Raw genomic sequence first — 13,537 nt, forward strand, 5'->3', positions numbered from 1 at the left:
TTGCTTACGTCAGTTTGATAAAAAACATTCGTTTGGAGGCGGGGGGGGGGAGGGACACAGGAGCTGACTTTTGGGAAGGGGTGAAGCATGCGGTCAGTCATGCATGGGACGGACGGACGGACGGGGGTGTGTTTGTTATTGCAGAGCCTGTCTGAGATCCCATTAGACCCCCCCCCCCCCCTCATTGTCCTCCGCCCGCGGCCCTGTTGTCCCCGTCCATCAAGCCGCGGCCCACCTAATGGCCTGCGACGGGGAACAATAGCAGACACACACAGAGGACATTCTCTCTGGCCACCTGTCAGTCCGCGTTAGCAACCCATTAACCTCAATCCCCCCCCCTTCTCCCCCCTCTATCTCCTGTAACCCCCCCAGATCAAGGCCTGTTCCCGGTCCAAGCGCTTAGCGTACAACTGTTGTACAATGGAGGAACATGGCAGATGCTTTAATCCAAAAGGCGTTTACACTGGACTCAGATCTTTGTCGTCCAGGAGGAGCAGAGGTCAGGGGTCATCTTGCTCCGCGTAGGCTGTGGACGTTGGGGATCGAACCCGGTTCGCCTTTTCTTAGGGAGGACAACTGAGAGATTATCCGTTTTTTTGTGTGAAAATGTGTGTGTGTGTGTGAGAGAGAAATTGTGTGTGCACGTGTTAATCTGTGCGAGAGAGGGAGAGAGTTTGTGCTGGGTTTATGTGTGTGTGTATGGAATAGAAATAGAAATAGAAACAGCTGGGCTTGTGAGTGTTTACAGTAAACAGAATATGACGGAGAAAACCCAACCCTGAGCTGCCGAGGAGTGCGGTAAAGGCTCAGTATCGCGGCCAACTTCACCGCTATCAACACACAGTTCGACCGCATCAAAGACTAACTTAAACACCAGACCAAGCGCCATCACACCCAACCGGGGAGCGAGCGGGCCGGTGAACCCACCCAGCGGCTGAAGCGGCGTTGAAGCGGCGGGCGTGCGGTGCGGAGCGGAGGGGTTCTGGTCGGAATGGTGCTGCCGTCAGACGCTGCTGTTATGCTGTGTCTTCCTCTCTCGCCCGCCTCTCACTTTTTTTCTCTCTCTCTCTCTCTCTCTCTCTCTCTCTTTTTTGTCCAACGTTCCATCATGCTCTGGGCCACAGAGGAGCACCAAAGCAAACAGAACGCGAGCCCAGGGGGGATGAAAGAGAGCAGTGTGTGTTTCAAGGGGAGCACCAACACCCCAGCCCTGACTCTACCTCGGGCCCCCCCACCTCCCTCGTGGCCTACTGCCTGTCAGCGGATGGGACTAGGTGATAAGTGAGTTAATGGGGTGAGATTCCCTGAGTAGAATGACATCCGATGAATGGAGTCGTTCTTTTCGCCTAACATCTGATGTTATACATAGTGTTCCCTGATTATGGATGTTTTCGTGTTTGTAACATCTGTGTCTATCTTCTTTTACCAGTCTCAAATTCATGGCTAGCTCCACAAGAAGTTCAACAAATGTGCTGCTCGGACCGGTTCCTTTAACTCTCGCCAAAAACAACATTATCCACATTTACATACTGTACATCTGAATTCTACATATCGTTTAATAACGTAAAATATGGGGTCGCCACATAGACGAGAAACATTACACGATACAAATGTCAAAAATCAATTTCAGCGAAAAAAATAAAGAGTCAAAAGTCAAAGTCACGCCACTGGAACAGGAGCGAAAACCAACCGCTGTTAAAGTAAAAAAAAAAAAAGAGTACAAAAGTCTCGTGAAAAGATGGGTTGCGTAACATTTTCCAGCATATCGTGTTTGCCGTCCCACAGAGAACAGCGAGGTCCAATCAGGGGCGAGCGAGCGCCTCAGTGAATGGCGTGTCCCCCCTCATCGTCATGGCTTCTGTCCATCGCCCATCCAGCTTCCTGTGGTCCTTATCTCCACTTCCATCCCTTCTTTTAGATGCAACAACAACATCAACCACTTAAACGAAAACAACAACAGAAGGGTCATTTCTGACCGGCCTCCTCCAGCAAAAAAAAAAAACAACACAAAAAATATACAGTTGGCTCCTACTTTAGCTCATTGACTTTCCATTGCAAATCCAACAGGCACTCAGAGCAATCCTCCCCCCCCCCCACCCTAACCCTCCCCCCTTCCCTCCCCCTCCCATCCCACTCCCCCCGATTTTCCCCCTGACCACAGCTATGGCTTTTGGATAAAGCAGCAGAGTCTCTCTCTCTCGCTCGCTCTCTCGTGTCTGAAGATAATGCCCACCGTTTGCTTTTTTGCAAAAGGGGAAAAAAAGGATTTGAGACGTACAGCATTTAAACCGAACGTCTGACGTTGCGTGCGACCGGCAGCCTATAGTGTACTTGGTGACGAAGAACATGGGGCTGTTTCCCAGGCCTGGGGAAAGACTCAATCTTTTCTCCAGGCTCAGGCAGCGCAACCCAGGGCCTACACTATTTGTGGGAGACTCGCAGGCAGATGGAAAATTACAGCCGTAATTGTGGAAAAAGAATATCCCAACTGTCACCGATACTATTAAAAGCCCCCCACCCCCATCCCCCAGCCCAACCCCCACCCGCCACTTCCATTCATCTACCCTATTGTGTAACTCCCTAGGATTAAGTCCTCTGTTATCCAACAGCTAGAATCGTCCAAATGGAGTGACATAATAATGATGAAACCAAAGAAAGTCAAGAGGCTTTTCAGCAAGACCTCCTGCAACATCTTTAGCTACAGCAGGGGTTCCTCAGAGTGGTGTTCAAACTGAAGCCACATGGGCTTACAACCACAACAACAACAACAACAACAACAACAACAACAGAGTCCATCGGAGCAACAAACAGAAAGACACAGGAGGGAGGGGTTGGGTTTGTTTTCGTCGATTATTTTTCCTTCCCGTCTCTCGGCGACGGGCCATTGGGCGAAAGGACGTGGGTAGAGTCAATGCGATACTACTACTACTACTACTACTACTTCTACTTCTGATACTACTACTGATACTACAACTACAACTGCTAGGGAGGCATGTGGCTCAGGAGGTAGAGCGGGTTGGCTTGTAACCGGAGGGTTGCTAGTTCGGTCCCCCGGCTTCTCCTAGAGTGTCGAGGTGTCCCTGAGCAAGAAGACACCTCACCCTAACGGCTCCCGACCAGCTGGCTGTCGCCTGGAATAGTTGACTCCGCCGTCGGTGTGTGAATGTGTCCATGAATGGGCGAATGTTGGGCAATATTGTGAAGCCCTTTAAGTGGCCACTGGTTAGAAAGCGCTGTATAAATGCAGTCCATTTACTACTTCTTCTACTTTAACTTCTACTACTGCTGGGCGTGGATTCTTACTGTGGTGTACTGCGGTGCAGCCCTCAGCTGCACTTGCAGGACTTGACGATCATGTTGGAGAGCTGCTCCACTTTGGGGGTCCGGCCGGAGTAGTACAGGATGGTGAGGGGCTCCAGGTCCTGGGGTACACAGCAGGGTGAGGCAGAGGCCTCGGGGTTCAGGGTGTTGTACAGGCTGAGCAGCTGGGGGGGAGAGGGAGAGGGAGAGGGTTTACTCACATGAAGCAATGTACACATGAAACATTCAAGATGCCTGATTGATGTTCTTAATCCCATTACTTTGAAGCCCTGACTTCGTCTACGAAGCAAAACTGCCACAGCTCTTACCGTTTGTCATTAAAATGATTCCCAGAATCAGGGTGCGTTTATCACACCCTTTCTCCTTCATGAATAACCCATCATATCATCAAGAGCCTACATTACGAGCGTATTCAATGGGTGGCGTGTGTGCGTGTTGGGGTGTGTGCTCCACTCACGGTGCTGTGGGTGGTGTCCGAGCTCCTCAGGTAGGGACAGGGACCAGAGCAGTAGTTTGCGTAGTACCCCTTGGGCTCGTGGATCCACTTCCAGTCCAGGTCCTGGCGGAAGTCGATGTAGAGCCGGCGCACGCAGCAGTTCTCCTCCACGTTGCTGTGGGGGAAGCACAAGGCCCAACCGTCACTGCTACCACTTACCGCCATGGATCCCAGCCTTTGTTTTTGCCCGATTCTTAGGTCTGGCGGTTTTGGCGTGACGGGTATTTCTCTCTTATTTTGTTTCGCACCGCATCCTCTCTAGTGGCTGCTTGTGAGAGATTACGACGTTTTCAGACGGAAGTGGTTACAGTGCCACCAAACTGAACTTTGTCATTGTTGACATTGTTTTATGGAGTATAATAGCTGCAGTGGAAAAGTGACACGGTACAGTTCGAAACAAAGATCTACTTTTGGTCCCACACCTTTTACGCGTTGTGTCTACATATAATGCACTGTTTGTTAGTAGTAGTAGCTTGTTTGCAGTAGCAGTAGCAACAGCAATAGCAGCAGGAGTAGTACTTGTAGGCGTGGTGGTGGCATCACTGCTAGTAGTAATAGTAGTAGCAGCAGTGGTGGTGGTGGTGGTGGTGGTGGTGGTGGTGGTGGTGGTGGTGGTGGTGGTGGTAGTGGTGGTTGCAGTAGCCTTAGCAGGAGGAGGAGAGGGGGAGTAGGAGGAAGGGGACTAGTAGAAGTATTAGCAGCAGTAGTGGTGATGTAGGTAGTAGTAGTAGTAGTTTTAGTAGCAATCATGCTAGTAAGCACTCGGCTGTCTTACGTGAAGCAGTAGTTGGTGTCCAGGGCTCTCTTGCGCCGGCGGTGGGACTGGTTCTCCAGGCGGTGGGGGGGGATCATCATGAGGATGAGGTGGGGCAGGTACAGGTCCTTCTGCCTCTTGGGCCGGTCGGGGTCCATGGGCCGCTGCTCCTCGTTGTCCCCTTCGGCCCCTGGGGACAGAAACCCTCAGGTCAGGAGGCCCCGACTTAGCGTGGGAGGTTTTAAGGCAGAATGTGGCTCAGGAGGTTGAGCGGGTTGGCTGGTAAACAAAAGGTTGCTAGTTAGATCCCCGGCTCCTCCTAGTGTCGAGTTGTCCCTGAGCAAGACGCCTCACCCTAACTGCTACCGTCGCCTTGCATGGTTGACACCGCCGTCGGTGTGTGATTGTGTATATGAATGGGGCAATATTGTAAAGCTTTTCGAGTGGCCACGGGTCAGAAAAGGGCTGTATAAATGCATTCAAGTGGTTCATTTTTAACAGACAAACCGTGAAAGGTTTGCCGACATTTGCCATACCTACTTAGTGCCAGAAAGGTATCTTTCTGCTCAGAACCACACACTGACGGTTCCTTGTCCGGGCCTCGAATGAGGATAAACGAGTGTCTGCCTCCTCACCTTTGAACTTGACCTCCAGGACCTCGTTCACGTTGTCGTTGATGTCACCGTTGGGGTTGAAGGTGTGGCAGGGGCAGTGCACGCCCATCTCCAGCCCCAGGTTGGTTCCTTGGTGGAAACAAATCACATCACAAAGAAAAACATCTTCAACAACATTTTCAACATCGTCATCTCCAAATAAGGCTACTTCTCTCCCTCAGGAGAAAAGTACTTATTGTTCATCTCGATGCACCACAGAAAAACCGCAAAACATCTTCAATTTCCACACTTTCATCAAACCCAGACGGGACGATTTAGCAACAACCGGGAAGATGGTTATAGGAACTAAGTCGGCAGATGTTCCTAGCAACGGCAGTGCGGTGTCTGGCGGTGGCTTGCAGTCGACCTCTCACCTCTCTTCATCAGCCACTCCCGCACCGTCTCGGTGACATCGAAGGAGACCCACTCCGGGGTTCCTCTGGTGAGGACGTTCTTGGCTCCGATGTAGCGCTGTTTCCCGATGTGCTCATTGGGCCGAAGGATCTGAAACACAAACCAGGAGCCGTCACTCATTGTGGCTCGCGCCGGAGCTGTCCGTGTAAACGGGGAGTGGAAGTGTGTGTGGCGGGCATGGCCAGAACGTGGTACGTGGCTTAGGAGGTAGAGCAGGTTGACTGGCAACCAGAAGGTTGCCGGTTCGAAGTGTTGAGATGTCACTCAGAAGACACTGGCTGTCGCCTTGCATGGCTGACACCGCCGTCACTATGTGAAAGTTTACATGAATGGGTGAATGTTAGGCGATATTATAAAGCACTTTGAGTGGCCACTGGTTTGAAGCGCTGATGGTTATGTAAACGCTGTCCATTTCAATAGACCATACCTTTGGCCAATAAGGTGTGATTTCATCAAAACTCAAAAATGTACTTTTACTATCTTCCTCTCTCGCTGCATTCACACTCTTGGCGGGAGGCTCTATAGTTTTTGTTTCAGTTGATGAAAAGTGGTTGCACTGAGAACCTGCACTGGAAGTCATCAACTTTTCTTTTTTTTACAGACTTCATAAACGGCAAGCAATCGTTCCCAGCCTCGGTGTACACACAGACCCTTTATGATAACCATATGGACATATCATATATTTCACAACCTTAATGTGGTTTGATTAGGAGGTAGCAGATTTACTAAAGAGTCCCAAAAAGCTTTCTGCAACGTGGCTTGGGTTGCACTGGATGTGAAGTCTGATACCTCACAATCCCAGGAACCACAATCTGGTTCTCCTTTCCTTCTCCACTTTATACCATTGTGTTAAATGTATGTGACCTTATCGTTTACCGTTGATTTTATGATCTTCCCCAATTGACGATCTGGGATACAAAAGGGCCTCTTTAACTTTAACTTCACACATTCACAACACAAGAACACAAGATCTTCCCACCAAACTGTTAGAAGAAATGTACGTTGCTTAGCTATAGCAAAGCTCTCCCGTTGCCACCGCGACAAACCCTCCTGAAATAAGCGACGTCCCGCCCAAACCTCGGCTTTTATGCAGAAGCGTCAGCCAAGAAGTTGTAAAATCCTTTTTAAAAGCATCTGCCTCTGTTCAGCTGTTGTTTTATTCATGCTAGATCCTGTGATGCGATCAATCGAATGCTCTGATGGTTCTCAGCCTCATTACACACCACTCACATGCAGTCACTTTGGATAAAAGAGTCTGCAAAATGACTAAATGTAAATGGACTGCATTTATATAGCGCTTTTTTGTAGCCAGAGGCCACCCAAAGTGCTGTACAATATTGCCTGATATTCCCCATTCATTCATACACCGACGGCGGTGTCAGCCATGCAAGGTGACAGCCAGCTCGTCGGGAGCAGTTAGGGTTAGGTGCCTTACTAAGGGACACCTCAGCACTCAGCTTTGTGGAGCCGGGGATCGAACGAGCAACCTTGAGGTTACCAGCCAACCCGCTCTACCTCCTGAGCTACATGCCACTGTAGCAGGGGTATCACAGGTACTGGGTAGAAGGGCATGGAGACGGTACCTTTACACACCTGGTAGAGCTCTATCCTCTGTTCGTTTCTCCGGGCGGTGGGGTTGGGGACACGCAGGGCCCTGAACTCAGCCCTGAAGAGGTTGGTGGCGTTCCTCTCCATGGTGGACACATTGAAGCGGAACCCTTTGGAGGTGATGCCTTTGGGGCAGGAGGGAAGGTCGTCTGTGACGAAGGGACAACACAGCACAGAAGAGTCAGAGAATTTTATGAAGATTAATTGTTTTGTTAGGTTGCTTCTCGTTTTGGTTTGGTGGGAGGAAATAAGAGATTGAGCTAGTTTGTTGAAAGGTCTGTCACCTGGGGGGGGGGGGGTCTTGTGTGTAAAACGTAAAGTTTAACTGCTGCTCTTTCGAGCTGAAGCATACATGTTGACGCTATTTTGGATTTCAACTCTCCTTTAAGCCTGAGGCATGAGATCTACATGTCCACCTTTTTCGAGTAAATAAATGATTGGTATGATACAGGATGCAATATCGACTGAGCCTGGTCAATTACAATATAATAATATAATATTCTGTTTTGAAGCAACAGGGACGTTTTCTAACCAGAAAAAGGTTCTGTAATTCAATTTCCTCAATTTCCGAAAAACAAAACAAAACGATGAATGGAGTGTTCCGGTGATTCTGCGCCACTGAGAACGTGAACTTAGGACTCTAGAACAAAAAGGGTCGTGAGGGATACGCTCTGACGAGAAGTTTGTCTGTGAGTGAACAAATAGCTCCGTCATTGAGTTGGACGCACATAGTCAACAAAGGAGCTCACAACGCTTCAATAAGAATCGGACCAAAACAAACTGAATGACACCCTTAACGTGATTGGCCACAGAAACAACATCTAGTACCACAAATCACAGGGTGTGCCCTGTTACTAAAACATGGCACCGTACACCGATGATGATAATAACAATAAACAGATAAATTGAAACCTGTTGTTTCTAATACTTTCAATTCTATGAGGTTGCGTTTGCGGCCAATACCAGTTATCCCTTCCTGACCACCACCTCTCCTGTCAAACAATGCCAAACAAGTGAGTGCAATTACAAATAACATTTGGTTTTACAAATTCCCTTTGTGATAACTGCAAAACCCAGTGACAATCCCAGTATCTTGTTTTCTGCTCCGGTTGTACCTGTCAGGGATTCATCAGGCTTTCACAGTTACCCCCAGATCGCGGATCACCAGTCAGTCGACCCCCGGTTTTGATCTCCAGCATCGATCCCTCTATCTCCCATACCTTCCTCTCTATCCCTCTCTATATTAAAGAATAACATATGCAAACATAAATCTTAAAAATGAATAATAAAGGGTGCAAACCCATGCATGGCCCAATCTTTCACACTCAATCCCCTTCTTGTTTGAAACTCCAGTGGCAGTTTGGGGGTAGAAACTAGGGAGTGGTCTGAAGTGTGTAAAAACCCTGTACGGATGTAGGTGTTAGTGTTGTCATTTACTCTATGCCAATTTGACAGTGACACAAATGTCCAAACTCGCATGTGAACAGTTTAAATAACTTCAGTATCATCATATGTTCCATGTGTTTAATATGAGTTCCGCTCATATGTTCCAGAAGAGAACATGAAAACAAACAGCAAAACAACCTGTTTAAGTCCAGAGAGGAGGTGATGCAATAGACTTGGCCCAGGTCCACACACACACACACACACACACACACACACACACACACACACACACACACACACACACACACACACACACACACACACACACACACACACACACAAACACACACACACACACGGTAACATTCATACCATTCTAGTGTGACTCAGTCGGGCCATCTTGTATGAATTCCCATGCTGTAACTAACTGTTGAATAAGACTCCTTGCAGGCATGAGTGCACCATTGCCCTGCAAAGCACAGAGCAGCCAATAGGTAGTCAACACGACGCCAAACAGGCGGCACTATAGGCCTGGTGACAGCTGTGCTTTGGCAACATAGTCTAGTGGGTCAACCAGCCGGAAGGTTCCGGGTTCAAACCCCTGTACCGTTAGTCTTCAGCCATCCCTGGGCAAGACACCTCACCCCTTACCTGCTCAAAGTGGAAAAACTCTCTAAGATGCTTTGGAAAATAGTGTCTAACTTGTGTTTACATTTAAATGTAAATAAGGCCATACTGTCCCGCGGACCGAACTATCTCAGAATCGTTGTAAATAAACGGATAAAACCATGAGGTTCACGGTGGTAAACCCTAACGGGGGACTGACTAGATAATACTGGGGATGTTGGCTGTTGCGATATTGAATAATGTGGTTTAGGGGAAGCTGTGCGCACGTTGCCAAGCAGGCAATAAACGAGGGAAAGTATTTCCTCAATAATATTTTACCATGTTTATATTGTCCGGCTCACTCAACGGTTTCACCCCGACCACAATAAAATAAGCAGCCAGCGCGTTGACTCGCACTTTTCCAGAATGTTCCCCTGCAGTCATTCCTCCACTCGAGATATATTCATCAACCAGCCCCCCCCTCCCCCCCCCCCCCTCTATAAGCACACACACAATTAAGAGAAAGGGAGAAGAAAAAGGGAGAGAAGGGAGTTTCCCCTAATCAGGAGCCCCTTGCCTCCGCTCCATTTTCCTGTCCACCTCTGTTAACTTTTCCGAGTCGCCGTCTCGGAGACCCCCCCCCCCCCACCCCCACACACACACACACACACACACACACACACACACACACACACACACACACACACACAACCCCCCCCCCCCCCCCCCCCCCCCCCCTTCTCCTCATCCGTCCGGGCAGATGTCCCTCTCATTTGAGGCTAACAACTGGAACGGATACGGGAACATCTGGGGAGAGGGACAAGGTCCGCACGGAGGAGGGGGGACGGACAGACAGACAGAGAGAGAGAGAGACTCTCACAGAATAGGGTTGCCTCATTGTAGACAAACTGTGCGAATAAATAAATGAAAGATCAGCAATATTTCCAGGAACTTAAATTAAATGTAGAGATTACTGTTCGTCTGGAATACAAGGATCTATAGTCTATATTGCGGTACATTCAGCAGCAAGGGACCATGTGCAGCTTGAAACATTAATGTTTCCCCATTTTTACCACCATTTCGGCACTTGGCACTCTGTGCTACCTATCTGGTGCGCAATTACGCTGCGCAACCAACCCGGCGGGAAGCGATGCTGCCACACTACTCACTGTTCTCCGGAGGTCCAGAGACCATGTTGAACTTATAGATCTCCTTGGCGTAGTACTCGGTCTCCGTGTTGTCCTGGCCACAGCTCTGCTGGCGGTTCCGGCCCAGCTCCTCTAGTAGCTCCCTGGTGCTGTTGTAAAGCGCCTGGATCTGGTAGGTCACATTGCTGGGTCCGAGGGACTGGGGCGGACTGGTCAGCCTCAGTTTGCTCAGGATCTGACCCCGGATCGCCTCGACCCTCTTCCTCTTCACATGGTCGATGTCAACCGTGGCACAGGTCGAAAGGGACAGACTCAGCGTCACGCAGTTGAGCAGCAGGACAAACAGAACGGCTTTACCCAAATGCATCTTTTTCTCTGCATTTGGTTTTGTCCAACACGTTTAATGTTGGGGTTTTCAGGGTTCGCGTAAAAATATTCTGGACGCCAAATTAGACACGCTGTTGTTGGGTTGTGACCGAGACGCCTCTGACTGGATGGAGATCGCGTACCTTGCTGCTTTTCGTTTGAGTTTTCCCTTTTGTGTTATCAGCAGAAATCCAGTTAAACGTTCGCCCTGCAGACATTATTCAACTCAAAAGTCCGGCGAGACGAAATCACCAGCCCTACAGACCCTACAGGCCTGTATACCATATCCCGGTACACAATATCCATTCAAAAGTTGCCGTGCGCCTCAACAGGTTTTCCATCGTCCGAACAGCAGCCCCTATATTCTTACGTGGTCCAGCACTTCGACATCTTTCTTTAGTTTCTTCCGTTTTTTTCTCATGAACGAGCAGGCTGGCAGTGACAGTGTGGAGGTTGACTCGGAGTGAGAGGGTCCGGAGTGCTGTCACTCTGCAGAGGTGGGCTGTGGGACACCGAGCGTGTGTTTTTATACCAGCGGGCGGACTGACGCTCCTCTGGTGGGGAAGGGGGGAGGGGGGGGGGGGGGGGGGGGGGGAACAGGGGATGGAGGAGGGACCGCAGGACGTCCCAGAAGAGTGGAATTCTCTCAAAAAGAGAGAGAGAGGAAAAAAAGTTGTGCGTTCCACTACTCATGCAACAAACATCCAACGTGACATTACAGCCGTTTCAGGGGTAAACTGTAGGTCAGGTTACGTTTTTTTTAACTCTTGATACCCCGCAAAATCTGAACGTTTTTTTCATGACTGTTATTCTCTGTAGGTTTGTGTCGGTGTTATTTGAGGTGACGTTTGAACATTGAAGGAGGTTCAAACTCAATCGATATTTTAAAGTTTTTGGGTCTGTGAATATTTTAATTATAATTTTTAAATGATATATGAGACACTTAATTTACTTCCGAACAGTTTATGAGGTATGGGGTTTTACCGTTAAAGTACAGTGCAGTACGCTGCTCCCCCTAGCGGTCGGACACGGTGCTATTTTTACTCTCTTTATTCACATGGCCCCTGCTTTCCTTTTCCAACCTTTTGAATTTACATTAAGCTATCCGTGCTATAATTCAGTTTTCCCGAGACATTTTGGCATTATTTTGACATCGAATGAGCCTATACGTCCATACAGTGTATAAACTGGCCCTCGATTCCCATGCCTCTTTCAGGTCAAAGGTCGCTCAGCCACTGGGTTCTTAGATTAATATATCAGGCCCTAAATGACCATCTACCACGTACCAGCAGATCATCCCTCACGGGTCGGAATGTGGGGAAGGAAAGCAAAAGAATCCCATCCATTCCAATCTATTTTAGGACTAGTTGTTGTATCAGCCAAACGGTAGAAAACATGAGTACTGCCAGTAGTGCTTAGACAACAGGTTGTGATTTGGACCAATCGGAAGGATTCCAGTGAGGTAATCTGAAGTTCCATACCAATATTTCAAGCCACCATCTTGGTACTTCTTGACCAGTTATTCTAGAATGACCAGGCGACCAGTTATTCTATATTAGTATGCTTACCCTAACGGTGAGAGAGACCCAAAATGGTGGCTCGGAGTGTGTTTGACATCGTGTCAAACCTTCCCGTAACGATCGTTAGAGCCGACAGCTCGAGGATTCGCAACACGCATGCAGTAGTTATGCGAGAAGATGCAAAACGAAATGACTCATGTTCTAAAGGCTTTTGCTCATAAACAGCGTTTGAACTTCACTCTAATCAGAACACTATTTTTCCTTTACAGAGAGACTGGACTACAAGCTGAGATGGCACTGGGACCTTAATGATATGCTGGGTCACTCATTGATAAAATGGCTGTTGTTATTTTTGGGTGACGTATGCCTTTAAGAACTCAACATGGCGACTGGTATTTCAGTAACTTTCCCTGTGTGTGTGTGTGTGTGTGTGTGTTTGTGTGTGTGTGTGTGTACGTGTGCGTGTGTGTGTGGGTGTGTGTATGTGTGTGTGTGTTTGTGTGTATGAGTCTGTGTGTGTGTTCACATACGCATACGCATATGACGGGCTTCGTAAAATGCCCAAATAAGGCCACTAACGTTGGTATCCTGCCTTGATGGTGAACGAACGACGCTGGAGTAACCCTTATATGATATTCCCTTATCTTGCCCATTATTCACTGCCTCACCATGCTACGGCTTCAGCTAGCTCTGCCACATCTCAAAATGATAATCTACATGGGGCAGGGACGTCAACATTACATCACGCGTTTCTGACTACTATCAGTCATCCTTCCCGGTTACAGATGTTCTCTGGGAAAATACTTGATAGATGGTACTTATATTTAACATCGAAGGACTTCTGTGGACCGTTGTGGCTGTTGTGTGTTGTTGTTGCTGGCGACCATGATATACAGGAACTAATCACTTTGAAGCATAATGTACTATCTAGCGACTGAGTGTTCTGGTTCGGTTCTCTGAAGTGGTTCCGGAATGTTCCGTGAAACCCTCGGAGCGTTCCATGGAACTCTCAGAGCGCTCCATTCATAAGTTTGTCGTCTCCTCTACTGGTTTTGGGTGAGGGGCCCCTCCAGAACTCCAAGGGCCAAAGCCGGTCTATTTGAGGAGCCCAAAAGCAGCGACTGGTGAATTATGTGTTCGACCCTCCGCAGATGTGGACTATTTTTGGGACCCCTGTCGCACACACAGGAGCCTCTGGCAAAGCTCACTGACGTTCCCACACTGGCCTTGGCAATACACTGGCCCCCAAACACACACACACACAC

At 48.7% G+C, this 13,537-nt stretch overlaps 1 protein-coding gene across 1 annotated transcript; it reads right to left on the minus strand.

The window, feature by feature from the left end:
• Nucleotides 1–2,170: 2,170 nt before the first annotated feature.
• On the minus strand, nucleotides 2,171–11,235 carry LOC307087509 (transforming growth factor beta-3 proprotein-like). The gene is made up of 7 exons (XM_079753106.1): nucleotides 10,408–11,235; nucleotides 7,232–7,395; nucleotides 5,599–5,728; nucleotides 5,207–5,314; nucleotides 4,593–4,761; nucleotides 3,779–3,932; nucleotides 2,171–3,485 (listed from the first exon to the last, which is right to left on the minus strand). Exons 1-7 carry the CDS (start codon nucleotides 10,751–10,753, stop codon nucleotides 3,327–3,329), a joined length of 1,230 nt encoding a protein of 409 aa, XP_079609232.1. The 5' UTR covers nucleotides 10,754–11,235; the 3' UTR covers nucleotides 2,171–3,326.
• Between the last annotated feature and the right edge of the window lie 2,302 nt (nucleotides 11,236–13,537).

The sequence above is a fragment of the Pollachius pollachius genome (genome assembly GCF_949987615.1).
Source record: "Pollachius pollachius genome assembly, chromosome: 16".
NCBI lineage: Eukaryota > Metazoa > Chordata > Actinopteri > Gadiformes > Gadidae > Pollachius > Pollachius pollachius.